Genomic DNA, 15,580 nt, shown 5'->3' on the forward strand with positions numbered 1-15,580 from the left:
TAGTTGATTTTACGCAGGCAGCTAACGTCTTTATAATCTGAGTAGCCTTGCGCCTTGGAAACAACCGAACCCTGCTTAAATTTCATCCATAGTTTCTTGTAAAGTGGAATTTGTTTTTTGTTTTTTTTTTCTTTTCTTTTTTTTCCATCGTTACCATCCGCCGGCACCTTTTCGGCTCTGAGCCAGATCATTTCACTAAATCCTTCCAAGGAATATCGGCGACTTTCCTTTCTTTATTTGTTTACGTTTTTCATATACCGACTCAGTGACGTTGGGTATCCGCAAGAGGAGTGGGATCGCTACCCTATCATTAGCTATTATTAGCAGGAGTAGTACGGTATGTGTTTTGAACCCATGAATTACGACCTATTTAATGTTAGGGTAAATGTTCCAAGGCGGCTTAAACGTAATAATGTGTTACAAAGCACTTGCTGAGAATAAATGAAAATGCAAACACGATGCTCATGAGTACGACTTCGTTCCGCCCAGTATCCTTGCCTCTCAGCCGCACATGAGCGTACACATATATACAAAGCCCCGAGGGTGTGCGAGCACTACCACTATGAGGCTATTTCTATTCGTCTTCCGGTCTTAAACTCTTTTCAGTGCGTTCTGAAATAAGCGCCGTTAAAGGGTCTTCTTACCAGTACATCGAGAGTTTTAGAAATTGGCGGCGCGTTTTAAGAGTGGAAATGTATCCTGTAGTAAATCAACGAGAACCGAAACGACTTTGAGAACCGTACAACAATTATCCCTCTACGTTTGTGGCTATTCTTATTCCTGCACTCTATGCTTACTCCTGTTCTCTTCTTTTTGTTTGTTCCACTGCCCCACCAAAATTCGCTTGCGAGAGCTTTACGAGCTTAGATGGGGGAGCGCAGCCACTTTGTTGCGTTTACACAGCGCACATTTAGCAGCGTCGAAGCATAATGTGTAAAAGCGGATTGAAAAAAAAAAAAAATATAGTAGTAATAATGATAACGTGGGAGTCGGAGTTATGGGGTCTACCTTTTAAATTGAGGTCAATGGGTTGAGAAGGATGAAATACGGATCCTAATGCTCGAGGTGGACGCCTTCCACACCCGGTCCTGTGTTAACAGGGCGTGAGTTGTTTATTTAGACGCCCCGCTCTTTGCGTTTTTTTGCCGACCACGTCGTTGCGTCAGGGCAACATAATATATATAGGTCATTGAACTGTGTCCCTCTAGCGTTCTTTTTTTTTTCTCTCTCTCTTCTTGTTCTCTTTTTATTTGTTTTCTACAAGCTTTCAGGGTGTACAAACGAGCGCATGTACACACCCTTACTTTTGTTTCTTATTTGATGCCCGTTTACCGGTTTCATCGTAAGCACAAACAGGTCAAGCGCACGGGCGATAGCCTCCGGCGGAAACACTCTCGTTGGGTGGCCGTCGTGCAAGCCGTTAAGGGGGCGATAATGGCAGCGCTTAGAGACGGTGCGCTGAGCCAGCCAGGTTTCGCTGTAGACCCGAAAACGGGTACAACAAGCTTACGCCATGAAAGTATGCCGTCTGTCCTGTGCATATACTGCTGATCCTTGCGTGTAACAGTATCTGACCTGCATCGCAACAAATTTCGGTCAGCATTTTTTTAACCGCTGGCGTCACTACACACCGGTCAAGTGTCTTTTCAAGCAACTCGTATACTCGCCTTTCCTTCGTTCTATTTTTCTTTTTTTTTTCAGTGCCCCGTAAACAAGTAGCGAGCAGAGGGCTGGCTCGCACGAACATAATTACGAATATGTAACCGGCCACTAAGGCTCACGATTGCTCCCAAACGCTTGCCAGTTGGTCTGCCTAATTTGTGTAGCCTGATAAGCACCAGCCTCCACCAATGCATGAAAGCTGTCCCGACACGCACCGAAGTCGACATTGCCATCTACGGTACACGTTGACTCATAAATACGCTACTGCGAATTAAAAACAGGTCATCAATTTCGCGAGCTGTTCTAAACATTTTCTGATAATCATCGCGAAAATCGCGATCAAAGCACCTTATTATTTTATTACAAAATCGCTTGTTGACCTATTCTTAGAGATGTGAAGAGAGAAAAGGATACGACATGAATGGCGTTCAAATCACGTTGTGATCAAAATGGCAGTAGTGATTTACTTAAAGGCTATACCTGCTTGCTCTGCTTCGCTCTATGTCAGTGTGGGACTAGTGCTTTTTATCATATCTGGGGAAAAAAAAAACGCTGAAAAAAAAAAATCTACGGTAGTAGAAGGATATTTCTCATATGCCTAATAATTTGAGCATTTCGTTCGTTCAGCTGTTTGTTATGCGAAGGTTTCTACGGTCAGATTTCACAAAACCCACGATTGGAGCGCTCAATATTTATATTTATTCCAATGATTTAAGGTACTATGAAACGACTTTCAACGTATAGTAATCTACATGTGTGCTCGGAATTAAACTCTCGATTATTAAGGAAACGCTCCGAGAAAGTGTCGGAATCTGACAAAATATTTCTTTAAGCACACTAGCATGCGAATTCCGACTTTAATGCAAAAGACCTGGCCTGGGGATACACGCGACAGGACAAGAGAGGCCGCATTATTAGAGAGCTAATAGACAGACATGAATTAACACTGGTAACGGACCCGGGAGTGCCCACGAGAACGGGCAACAGTGTGAGCAAGGACACTACCCCGGACCTTACGATGGTCAAGAACTGTGGCGATGTTGAGTGGATAAACACGCTTAACGATCTCGGCAGTGATCACTATATAGTGAGCACGACCATCCACACCTACAAGATCAGGCGACAGGTTGGCGCAGCCAGGATTACCAACTGGCACAAGTTCAGAGAAGCGCAGGAGGAGGACCAAGGCGAGATTGAGGATCTTGATAGCTGGTGCGGGGCGCTGCGGAAAAACAAGCAGAGATTTACCCAAGAACTGACACGCACAAATGAGACACCAGAAATAGACGCCCATCTACTCCACCTGTGGGAAGCGAGGAGGGGACTGTTAAGAAGATGGAAGAAACAGAGGCACAATCGAAAGCTTAGGATGAAAATTGTGGAGATCACAAAGAAGGCGGCGGAGTACGCTGAACAACTGACGAGAGCCAACTGGGGCAAATTCTGCGACTCTCTGCAGGGGACGCTCAGCACTTCCAAGACGTGGCGAATTCTAAAAGCCATCATGGACCCCACCAAAACCAAGCGAGAGGGGCAGAAGTCGCTGGAGCGGTTGCTACACACATTCCCAGGCACGAAGGAAGATGTGATCAAGGCCGTCCACGACAAATGCTACGGAGTAGACCTAGAGGATCCATATCCATACGCAGAAGATTACAAAGGAAACCCAAATCCGAAAATGGACGAGCCGATCACGGAGGAAGAAGTCCGGACGGCAATAGCAAGTGCCACTCGAAACACAGCGGCTGGTGACGACAAGATCACTAATGGCATAATTCGGAACATGAGCAACAGCAATATCAAGGCACTGGCGCATTTCATGAACAAGCATTGGGAAGCAGGAACGGTGCCAGCGCAGTGGAAACACTCGGTGGTCATCATGATCCAGAAACCCGGGAAAAAATTGGCAATAGAGAATTTGCGGCCCATTTCTTTAACTTCGTGCCAGGGAAAGATTTTCGAGAGGGTTGTCAATAATAGACTGAAAAATTACTTAGAGGATAGCGCTCAGATGCCGGACACCATGTTTGGCTTCAGAGAGAAGCTATCAGCCCAGGACGTTCTCCTGCAGATTAAAGAAGAGGTCTTGACAGGTATCCCACGCTCGGCAGAACACGTAGTTTTGGCAGTGGACATTAAAGGTGCATTTGATAATGTTAGTCACAAGGCGATCTTAGATGGCCTGGCAGACACGAATTGTGGAACCAGAGTCTACGAGTACGTTAGGAGCTTTCTGAGTAACCGGACGGCCGAAATCAAGATTGGCAATATAGAAACAGAGACCTTCTCCCCGCCCAACAAAGGGACACCTCAAGGAGCAGTCATTTCGCCCACGCTGTTCAACGTGGCAATGATTGGCCTGGCCAGGCGCCTCGAGAAGGTGGAGGGCATACAGCACGCTATGTATGCTGATGACATCACCATCTGGACGACCACAGGATCACTCGGGGAGAAGGAAGCGAAATTGCAAGAAGCAGCATCTGTCATCGAAGAATATCTAAAGCAGAGGGGCTTGGAGTGCTCATCACGGAAATCAGAACTGATCAGATTCTGGCGAGGGAAGGGCAACCGCTCTGCTCCCACAGATCAAGGCCACAAGCTCGAGATCCGGCTACAAGGGGAGACAGTGCCCGAAAAGACAACCGTGAGGATCCTGGGGATGTGGCTCCAATCGAATCAAAGGTGTCAACACACGCTTAATCTGCTCAAGATCTCGACCCAGCAGGTCGCCCGAATGATAGCACGGGTGACCAGCAAAAAGATGGGGATGAAGGAGCCCGGCACACTCAAACTTGTCCGGAGCCTCGTTATTAGCAGAGTAGCGTATGCTCTACCCTACTTCAATATGACCAAAAGAGAGGAAGACAGAGCGGACGCCATCATCAAAATGGCTATCAAGACCGCACTCAAGCTCCCCAAGAACACACCGAACCACAAACTAGCAGCTCTGGGTCTGCACAATACAATACAAGAATTAGCAGAAGCCCAAATCAAGTCACAGCTAAACAGACTTCTACAAACGAGGACGGGAAGACGGGTGTTGGAAAGACTGGGATATAGCACACACCTACAGGTTTATAACAAGACAAGAGAGGTATCGCGGGAAGTCAGAAATTGGTACCGAGTTCGGCCCATACCTAGAAACATGGACCCCCGCCTACACCCGGGAAGAAGGCAGGCAAGGGCAGAGTATTATGAAAAAACATTTGGCCAACAAGACACGTCAAGGTTCACCGACGCAGCCTTATACGAAACCAACGCAAAGAGGGCGATAGCCACGGTCACAGACTGCGAAGGCCGGGAGGTAGTTAGCGCCTCGATCCAAAACTGTACAGTCACGGAGGCAGAAGAAGTGGCTATCGCACTGGCCATTAGGCAAGGAAGAGAAACGGGAGAGAGTCTGACGATACTGTCCGACTCTCAATCCGCATGCAGAAATTTTCAACGGGGTAAATTATCTAAGGTAGCGCACCCAATCCTTTCTTCCACAAGCGAGCCAACAAAACAATGCACTCAAACACTAGTGTGGATTCCGGGGCATGCAGGGGTCACGGGGAATTTGTACGCAGACAGGGTAGCACGAGGACATGCAACCTACCGTGCACCCAACAGTCTCGGGACAGAGGACCTGATTCCGCTTGACCCTGACTACACCACAATACTACAACACTATAGAGGCTTGCGGAAAGTATATCCGGAGCCGCATAAAAAGCTCAGCAACGAGGAGGCCATAGATCTGAGGCGGCTACAGACGGGCACCTTCATTAATTTACACATATTACACATGATGCATCCCACGACATTCAGAGACGAGTGCCCGTGGTGCGGGAAGACCCCTACCCTGTACCACATAACATGGGAATGCAGCTCACATCAACTACAAAAAATTGAAGACCCAAATGAAAGACAGTGGGAGGCTTTGCTGGCCAGCTCTGACCCGGAGGCTCAGCTCTACCTGGTCACAAGAGCTCGCAAACTGGCGAAAGCCAGTGGTGCCCTGGACTGGGGGCGCCAACCGCTCGTCAGCCTCGGTTGAAGAGGCGAAGAAAAAGATCCCCGAGCAGTTAATAAAGTTCACTCACTCACTCACTCTCTTCTTCACCGAACAGACTATGAATAGTGTTTGTGCGAGTGTGAAAGAAAAGGCTTCGAAATCAATAGAACCACTTATGACCTGCGTGGTTAAGCACGAACAAAATATGGATGTTCACTAATCTAGCTGCACATTACGGACAGTTCAAATCATGTTTCCCACTGTTGAATAATAGTGATATCTTGTTCAAACACATAGACCACCACACAAGAGAGATTTGTGAGAAGTACCACGTACTTCCTACAAATCTAAGTTGTGGTGGCTTCATAAAGAAACCAAAACTGCGTGTTCTGCCGCTTGCCGTAAAGTTACCATCATGTTTCAGAACAGACAATAGCTTTCGGTCAGCGCTCATCCTAAGCATCGCTCCTTTTCATCTACATCTTTCGTTCGGTTGCTTGACATAATGTGTCACCGACTCGTCCGTCTATCTATGGCGTTCAATACCTAGCTCGTTATATTGTCATCTTAGCGAAAACAAAGCACAGTGACCTTTCTTCATTGCATCATCACAACATCACAAAAACTATTGAGAAACTTGGTTATATAATCGGTTATATGCACTATTTCCCAGTCAACAGCACGAGTTGATCGTTTAGGCTACTGATCAAAAGGTCATTGGTCGAATATGAAGTCGATATCAGAAGCGTACGCGGTATAGGTGATGTTAATTGAACGAATGCTCTTTCTAATGATCCGCTACCCTTTTTCCAAAGTGGGAAAACAAATTTTGGGGATACCTTGTAGGGGTGAACAGTTTTTGTTCGCGAAATTTATTTTGAGTTATACCCACTACATTAGCAGGCTTCAAGTTCTACTGGTACGATCGTCCATACCTATTCAACAGTTACATATTCCAGACACCACAAACCAAATCTTGGACCCAATACTGGGCCCAAGATTTGTGCTGGTATATCCTCACGGAATTGTACTTCATCGTAGACCCCCAAGAACATTTTTAACACATAAACATTGTTAACAATACTCTCGAATTTCGCCAGGGTGTCCAAGCCCCCTTCGAGCAACCGGTGGAAAAAACACCAGCCACCGATAGGTTTCGAAGTCCGAGGCAAAGAGATCAATTTCTGTGGCCGCTGCGTGACACCACTCGAACCTGGCACCACCACCTGCCTTAGTCACTCGTTCTGCAGCCTAAATACGAATGCTAAAAAAAAAAAAAAAAAGCTCCCATGAAGCTTTTTATTTATTTATATATTTTTTGTCGCCGTATGACTGCGTCCATGCATGATACAAGGTACCAGTCGAAATCTCTGAATTCTTTAATACCTAGACTACTTTGGCTGGTCGCCCCCAGACTCATTGGACTAAATAAGCCGGCGACTTATAATTTCGCTTCCCAGATACCCTCACATTCCGGACAACGGAAAGATCCCCGTGAACTCCGACGCGCGGGCTGCCCCCGAGGGGAACGATTTTTGCGCGCCCGCTGCTTTGCTGCGAGCTGAATCCGGAAATAAAATCAGATAAATGCGAAGAAAGAACACGCTAAAGTCTAAAAAAAAAAATGGAGAGAGGGTTGGTCTATGTAGTGGGCAGTGCAAATTGAATACCCCGATCCGATCTTACACCACAGCCCTGCAATCGCGCTACCCACGCAGTTTCTAGGTCACACACACACACACACACACACACACACACACACACACACACACACACACACACACACACACACACACACACACACACACACACACACACACACACACACACACACACACACACACACACACACACACACACACACACACACACACACACACACACACACACACACGCACGCACGCACGCACGCACGCATACACACACACACACACACACACACACACACACACACACACACACACACACACACACACACACACACACACACACACACACACACACACACACACACACACACACACACACACAACGTGTTCGCCGCCTCCCAAGGTTCTTGCCCAGCACTGTCGTCTCTAATATATCGCCTGTGCACGCGAAACCCGATCCTGCAGTTACGCCTCCTTGGAGCGGATCTGCCTAAGCTGCTGCTTTGTAGCACCGTTGCTGTTGCGCCTGCTTGAGCTTGCAAACTGCAGCCGCCATCTCTTCGCCCCTTCGAGTTGCCGGCCACCGCAGCGCTCAGCGGGCGAGCTTTGTAATTGCCCCAGGAGCAGCGCGCGTCCCCTTCTAACGCCTGCAATCAGAGCCGACGCGCGTGCGTACGGAAGGGGTGGTTGGTTGGGCTCCACCGCTGTGCCCCGTCTGTGCATGCGTTCGTGATTCCGGCCTTATACCGCATGCACGCTGCCGCATTCGTTTGCCGAAGTGCAGCCTCAGTGGGGAGCAGCTCTAGCGCAGTGGTGAGGGGGTAAGGAATAAGACCGCGCGGGCGGGGATTCCGAGGAGCTTCGCTGTGGGCAGTAGAGAAGGTAAAAAAAAAAAAAAAAAGAAAGAAAAGAAGGGGGGACGTACCTATAGTTGCGCCAGGCTCAGCGTCCGAAAGAAGTGATGGTGGCAATTACATCAAGCATTAACGCGCCACCGGAGACAACCTTTAACAACTTCATGTCGCGTTGTTTTCTTGTTGTATCCATCGATTCCGTAGCTTTCTCGCTCCTGCCGCTTCACGAAGGTAACGGTGCAGAGAGAAAGATATTAAAAAAAGGAAGAGGAAGAAGGGGTAGGACGGGGACCTGCGCAACTAACTAAGCAGATGATTCGTCGTCCGAATTGCTCTGTCTCCTGATCGTTAATAGAGCCCATCACGTCGCTACAATCGCTGCGGTTTAAGCACCCAACTTTTTTTTTTTTTTTTTTTTTTGTGAGGGGCGTTTCTTGTCGCTTTCAAATAGCGCCGGGGACCGCGAAGCTTTATCAAATGGAAGGCTTGAGACCAGGCAAGGAGGCGTTCTTCTTTCCAAACTTGCAGCGATTTCGCGCTGGGACTCACCCTGTAGAGAAAGCGAGAGAGTTGGGAAGGTGGGGGGGGGGGGGGGGGGGGAGGGGGGAAGAGGAAACTAAAGCGAGCTTCTTGTGGTCTCCCTGACGCATAAAACTGATCATCTAGGGAGGAGCTGTGTCTCTCACAGTACTTAATAATAAGATTATAGTTGGACAGTGATTCGCCGCACCGCAATCAGCCCGTGTATTTCGCTTGCAGCGGTGGCAATTTCGTTCGCAGTGCGCTTAATTAAGCTGCAGCCAACAAACCTGGCGAAGCGTGTCGAAAGCTTCGAATCCCGATGTACGGCGCCGGTTCACATGTGATGTGTCTATGTTGCTGCCGCTCTCGGCAAAAGGTTCGTGTCAAGGAACTACCGCGACTCTGATGGTCCTCGATGCATTCTTGTGCGCTGTTTCGAAGGTAAGCAAGCCGCACTGCATCACTCGGAAAATTGCTGCTCGTCGTCTTCAAATACATTTATGATGCCTGCCGGGAAGATCATCATCTTCCCAGGAATACGGACTAAAAAGAGCCGTTACGAAAAGCTCCGAACCACAACGCTTGCTGCCTCTAGATTGACCCCGCGTCCAGCCACGCATAAAAGGCTTCGCAGCCGCTCGAGCGCTGTTCTCGGCGGGGCGCACGTGCGTTTGCCGCATCCCGTGAACCCGTGGGAGCTTCACGCGCTGAGTAGACAGTCGGCAGACAACGAGGCGTCGCGCGCGCACCGGGCGGCATGCAGGGGAACGCTGTGGTCCGTTACGGAGCCGTGGGAGCCCGTTTCCTGCATCCGCAGCGGTTTCCCCATCATTCGCCTGCTGCTGGATCGTGACTGAACGCCGGGGGAGTGCGTGCGAACTGAATATGCGCGTGGACATGAACCGCGCAGCCGTTCACGTGACAGCTGACGTCACGTGAAGTCACTGCACTTTTGTAAGGCACCGATATGCTGCATCGTGGGCCTACCGCATGTGTTTCAATTTGAGGAGGGCGCCAATTTTAAAGCAAATATACGCGGCTCTCTAAGAAGAGGGCGTGCTTTGTAATATACCGCCGATATGGTATCCTGGCGGCAGGTGACCTAGCCGGTCATCCAAATGAGTGTGATAAGAATGAAATGATGGACATGTCTCGCAATAGTGCCACGCGTACTTCTCGGGGATTACGAGCTAAACTGGACTTTTACCACAAGCGAGTATAAGTTCTGTGTCTGTGTGTTTATGCGTGTGTTCGCGCCTCTACATCCTGGCTAGAACGCTGCCTGGCTAGTTCCTATCAGTGCTATTGCGTCGTGTGACACCTATGACACATCTATGACACCACGGAAGTAGAGTTGTACGTGCGCATATTACAAACGCGCGTGGCTCAATAACACTAAAAATAGATTGATTACCGTAGTGCAGTTGAATAGGTTTGGTTTAATAGCTCTGCACCAGCTTGTTGTCGCATGTTCTTGCTTGTCTGTGTCTGTGCTGCCCACGGAAAGCAGTAGGTAGTAAGAAGGCATATCATGCAAAACATTCTGAAAAGAAAGATGGCGCTGCTGCTCCTATAGTTATATATGAGGTCGGCATCGCCGCCTTTCTTGAAAACGGTAGGGTTATCAGTAGCTGTCAGGATATATTAACGGTACGTGCCTCGCAGGTCGCGTGCGTACATGTAATCTGCGTCCTCTGCAATTCCTGTTCAGGCGAGTCTCCATCCGCTGTTAGTGCTCTTAAATGTCGAATAAAATCGCGGATTACTTTCTTCTCCTTTGGCATGCTCGCTGCGTACGAGCTCAGCACATTTAAATAAAATAAACAGAGAAACATGCATGATTATATATTTACACAGGTAACCCGGAATAATAATATGCGGCACACATCAGTGGTAAAAACTTTTGTCACACGCAGCAGAACGTTAGTACATTCCCCCGGCGCGCTCGACTATGGACCCAAGTAATCGTCATATTGCCACGTGTTTTGTGGGTGTATCTTCTCAACAAGACGGGAGAAAAAATTCAAATACCAGGACCATACTCCGCAATGCTCCTGCTGCAAATGTTCAAGAAAGTGTATGAAGACGTACTGATTGACTGAGGAGAGTCGCCAACTTGCACAAGCGCACTTATTTTCCCCCTTGACAAAGAATATATCGTTGAGTTCAGATACAAAGAAAAAAAAAAACATCGCAAAGAAATCTAAGAATATTTCTCTTTTTTTTTTTTTTTGTCGTTTCATTAGGCAGAACGTAAAGTGTGTCGGAAAATAATTGTACGAATCTATCGCATAAAATGAAAAGCCTGTAGATATAGTTTGCTCCGAATTAGCAGAACCTTATTTTACTGTCTATTGATAGGAAATCAACGCGCCCTTTCGCAAGCCAAATACGCGTCGATAGAGTTGTCCGGTCTATGTCGACATCTGCATTAAGCATCAATAAAAATCCTTTGCGTACATGTCGACTCTATACATAGGCCGGGCTGCTGACTTACGGTAATTAACCTGAGCCTGATATAGATAATTCGACAGAGACTGCAGAAAGTATGCTGACGCATGATTTTCTTGCTTGAAAGGGAACACGCAGTAACGTCTTTCCGGCATAGCACCTGTGAGCAGTGGGAAAACTATCCAAGGTCGTTCGAAGTTCGGTTGCGTTACAGCGTGTCCCGCATTGAGCGCATGCAATGCTGCGTCAGAGGCTTTCTAGAAGAGTGCACGGCTACTCTTCGTGAACAAATCCGACCAAGTTTCCCAACTTGGAAGCGCTTTTTGTTTTTGTTCCGGGTCACTTCGTCTCTCAAACATGCCTTTGCTTACGTGGCAAAGGTTTCTCAACGCAGAATATCTAGCAGGAAAAAAAAAAAAAAACCCATCTATCAGATTTAGCTCATTAACCTGTCGTCAGGGTAAAGAAAACTGCGTTAGCACCCAAAATGAACCAACTTGTAATTTAGCACGAAGCAGTAGGGCTTCTCATAAAACCTGGAATGTCTCCGCGACGGACGCCTCACTTTCCCTTCATAACCTTTTAAGAACATAATAAAGGGGCAGTACGCTCGTCGTGAGACGCGACTAAAATGCCGCCAAACGCCCATCTACACGACGCGTCATCAGGGCAAGACCTGACCGCTCACATAGACTTCCCTTTCATCTCAGTCGGTTACACTCTAACTGACCAGTCCGTTCACCATGAACCACAAAGAGACTAGCGGGTTCTCGCCGAAGCCTATTATTTGGCCAGAAGCAGGCCTGCCTTCAGCTAAACGGGAGTTTGGTTACGCGCTCTAACCGATCCACACCCACCGATCAGAGCCAGCGCGTCTCAAACAGCCACATGTTGCGCGCACAGCCGCAGTGGCACGGGTCATTACGAGGAGCCACGGAGAGCGGAAAGGAGGTGTACAGTCGTGGCCGACACGCTGTCTGCGACGCAGCGGCCTCCGGAGACGTGTCACCCGCACTGGGAGCCAGAAAGGCGAAGCCCGAGGAACGAGAGCCGACCAAGAAGCCCCGCAGGGGAGCGCGCCTGGCCGCAGGGCGTTTCCGCAGGTCGTCCGTGCGACCTGCCGGTGTCGCGTCAGATGCGCCTCCTCGGCTGGGAAGAGGGGGAGAACGTAAATGAACCCAGCGTCGTCTTCCGGACGAGACTCGTCCCTCTCTTTTTCGCCTACCTCCGTTTCGGCCCGTGGCGACGCGTTATGCTCGGCGTGCCTTGCTTATTTGCTTTGCCGCGCTTGATCGCCGCTTGACAGCGCGAGCTAGGTCCCGCCGCACCTTCTCAGGTGCCGTCAGCGAGGTCGTTCCGATGCTTGAAGCGCGCTCCTCTGTCTCAATATGTGTTGCGGTGCCGGCGGAACGTTTCGACGCCGCCTCAGAAGGGCGGCCTCGGGGACTGTTCGCGTGATGCCTCTGGGGTAGTTTCGATTATGGTAAAAATGGCAAATGGCGCGTAAATGGTGGTGATGAAGTGCACGCGTAAACTGAGCTTGTCAGATGGGACGAGTGCATAGAACGGGTGAGATGAAAACAGTCCGCTATGATGTGGCAGAAAAGAGGTGGAGTGCTAGGTTCTTGTATGCGGTAATCTCACGCCATATCTTTTCGAGCGTTGTAGAAACATGGTATTAGGAAAAGCCATGCGACTGATCGTAACCTAATAATTTAAGGTTGTGATGACAAAAGCAGTTGTCGTGACTTGTAAATCAATGATCGAGATGGCCGACACGCGCAAATAATTCAATTTCGCTGTGGATGTGCTTCCAGCGGAGATGCGACCAGAAACCTTGAAACGTTATTGAGTGCAATTGCGGAGATGTTTTTTGAGCATTTTAGGATGTTGGTTATGAGCTTCTTGCCACTATATTTAGTCCCCTTATTTTTTCTTTTTTATTTACCCACGCTTTATTTCTCTCCACGTGGTCATTTGCAAGCTTTATTTGAGGAGCCATTCACGGCTAAGTGGCCTAATTAATAGAGAACAACGGACGATCATGGAGGCTAGGTTCTGCAAGACATTTCGCTCAACAGCTGGGTTAAGTCTCTTGCAAAACTAATACTAATACAAAATTAATAGGGGTGCCTTCCCTTTGTTTATGCTTCGGCACGCCGTGATTTGCTCTATGTGTTTCCGGTCCCATATAATTCTTAATGAATTAATAACGTCCAGAAGCCCGCTTAATCATAACTGTTATTCTTTTATGGTGAGCGGCTGAGTTTCATTTAGTGAAGGCTCGCTCCTTATTAGCATTTGCCATTCTGCTGTTTAAACAGAATTAATCCTACACAAAAAATTAATCCCCAAATCCGGAAATCAAATCGTGTCTCGCAACATACTTGCTACGGTGCGTCATTGATAATAGAGATAACGATTAATTACAGTGGATGGCAAATATTTTTATGAGGCAGGCGCACAGATAGCGATAAGGACTTCCCTCCCAAGTCAAAAGTAGGAGCCCATCTATTCGGAAAGGCATACTGTCAATGAGCAGTAGTGACAAATAAATATGTACTTTTCTTTTTTTTCTGAGCCGGCCAAAGAGCAAGCACATTTCATGGGAGGAAGAACAAGCTCTGGCTGCAGATATGCATACCAGTGTATTCATTCTCCATTTATTGTTTCCCTTCTCAGGTCCAGTCTCAGTGAGTATAATTCTCAAGACTATGATAGGTCACCTGATATCTAAACACCTGAATATAAGGTTGCCGAAGGGATTTCGAATTATCTAATGCCCAGATCACTGGAAATCATAGGTATCGATTTCTCGCATATGCAAAGAAACAGTCGTGTAACCGCACTCCCCGGGAAGCCCTAAGTAAATTTTGCCACAGATATTGATGGCAACCTGGTAATATATAAAATAATGGTAATATATGGTATATATATATATATATATATATATATATATATATATATATATATATATATATATATATATATATATATATATATATATATATATATATATATATATATATATATATAGATGGTAATATATAACAAATTCACATCGAAACAACATGGGTGGTTATCATTGGCGCTCAGGAGCTCATTTAACGGAATCCTTTGAGCGTGTGAAGTCTTCTTGTGTACTGCCCCAACCCCGATGACTGCGATACTAGTCAACTTACGATGTGATGTTGTGCTACGGCAAAGAAGCGCACCGTACAGGCATCACTCACCTTGGACGCCTTGACCTTCGGTCGGCGTGGGGGCGAATATCCACTGTGCTCAGGGCCCGGACTCTCATCACGCCAGCGCTCTCCTTCAGGCGTCATCAGATCGGCAGGCGCGTCGTGCGACAATCCAAAGCGACGAATGAGCGCGCGCCGTACGCGCGCGCTCGAGAAATAAATACCGAAGACGACGGAGCCGACGTATCAGACGATAACGGGGACAACCACGAACCGCGGCACTGGCTGTGCGCAGGTCTCAGCGCGCGACACCCGAAGCCGCATCGCAGAGAAGCTGCCTTTCTTCGGATCAGGCCCGGATGCTGACTGTGCTGCTGCTTCTCCTCAGCCTGTTCTCCTTGTATCTTCCTGGCCCCGGGGAAAGTGGTTCCCGAAGGCCGGCGAGGGACACACGGGCCCGCTGGGACGTATGCAGGCGCGCGACGGGCACACGGACACCTCGGCGAGACCGTCTTACAGCGTGGGTCCCGTTACGAGACTAGTACTGGCGCCACGGCACAGCGCAAGAGGTGTGCGCGGAGCATTTTGACTCAGTCGAGATGAGGCCGGCTCGGTGAGTTCTCCAGGATCCTCTCTCCTCCGGCCGTCCCCTCTCTCTTTTATTCCTCTTCGCTTCGCCTGCGGTCCATCGTGCACTCTCTCAGCCTCTCCTTCTCTACATCTTTCTCTCTCTCTTATTCTCTCGAGTTGTGTTGTGTGCTGATGCTGCCGGCGCTGCTGCGAAGGAAAACAAGCGAGGCGCACGCGCGCGCGCGCTGCCGATGCTGCTGCTGGCGGTGCGGCGAGGAGAAACAGAACCAACAAGCCCGTGAACACGGTGAATACTATCATCCTCCCGTAGCCGTCCGCTCTCTCCCCGCAAAAAAAGGAGCCGCCGACGGTACGAGTCGGTGCTTCACTGCTATTCGTCGTAGTAGTAGTCGTCGGTACTTTGGGACTCTGCGGGGCAAACCATGCTGCTTTTTAGGCATTTTCTGTTAATTTCCATATTTCCTTGTTTTTGGTTTTCTCTCATTTCTACACTCAAGTGCCGGGTTTCGGCGCTCGCCGGTCTTTTTGTACGCTTGTTCCCGTTCTCTCCGCGTTGTCGGCTTTCATCATCGACGCGAGAAGCATTCCTCTTGGCGGCTGTCAGCGGCTACGCCACCGCCGCGGGAAGGAGTCGCCGCCAAATTGCACATGGTCCTTGCGCCGGGGGGGCGG

General features: G+C 48.6%; 1 protein-coding gene across 1 annotated transcript in view; it reads right to left on the bottom strand.

Annotated features, from left to right (window-relative positions):
- Positions 1–14,655, bottom strand: part of LOC146186559 (uncharacterized) — a 111,695-nt gene extending 97,040 nt beyond the window's left edge. The window contains exon 1 of the mRNA XM_084607264.1: positions 14,366–14,655. Within this exon, the coding sequence (XP_084463390.1) occupies positions 14,366–14,461 (96 nt within the window). The 5' untranslated portion in view covers positions 14,462–14,655. The remainder of the gene's footprint in view (positions 1–14,365) is intronic.
- Positions 14,656–15,580: the final 925 nt, after the last annotated feature.

This window comes from Amblyomma maculatum, chromosome 6 (genome assembly GCF_055883805.1).
Source record: "Amblyomma maculatum isolate TAMU_Amacu chromosome 6, ASM5588380v1, whole genome shotgun sequence".
Taxonomy (NCBI): Eukaryota; Metazoa; Arthropoda; class Arachnida; order Ixodida; family Ixodidae; genus Amblyomma; species Amblyomma maculatum.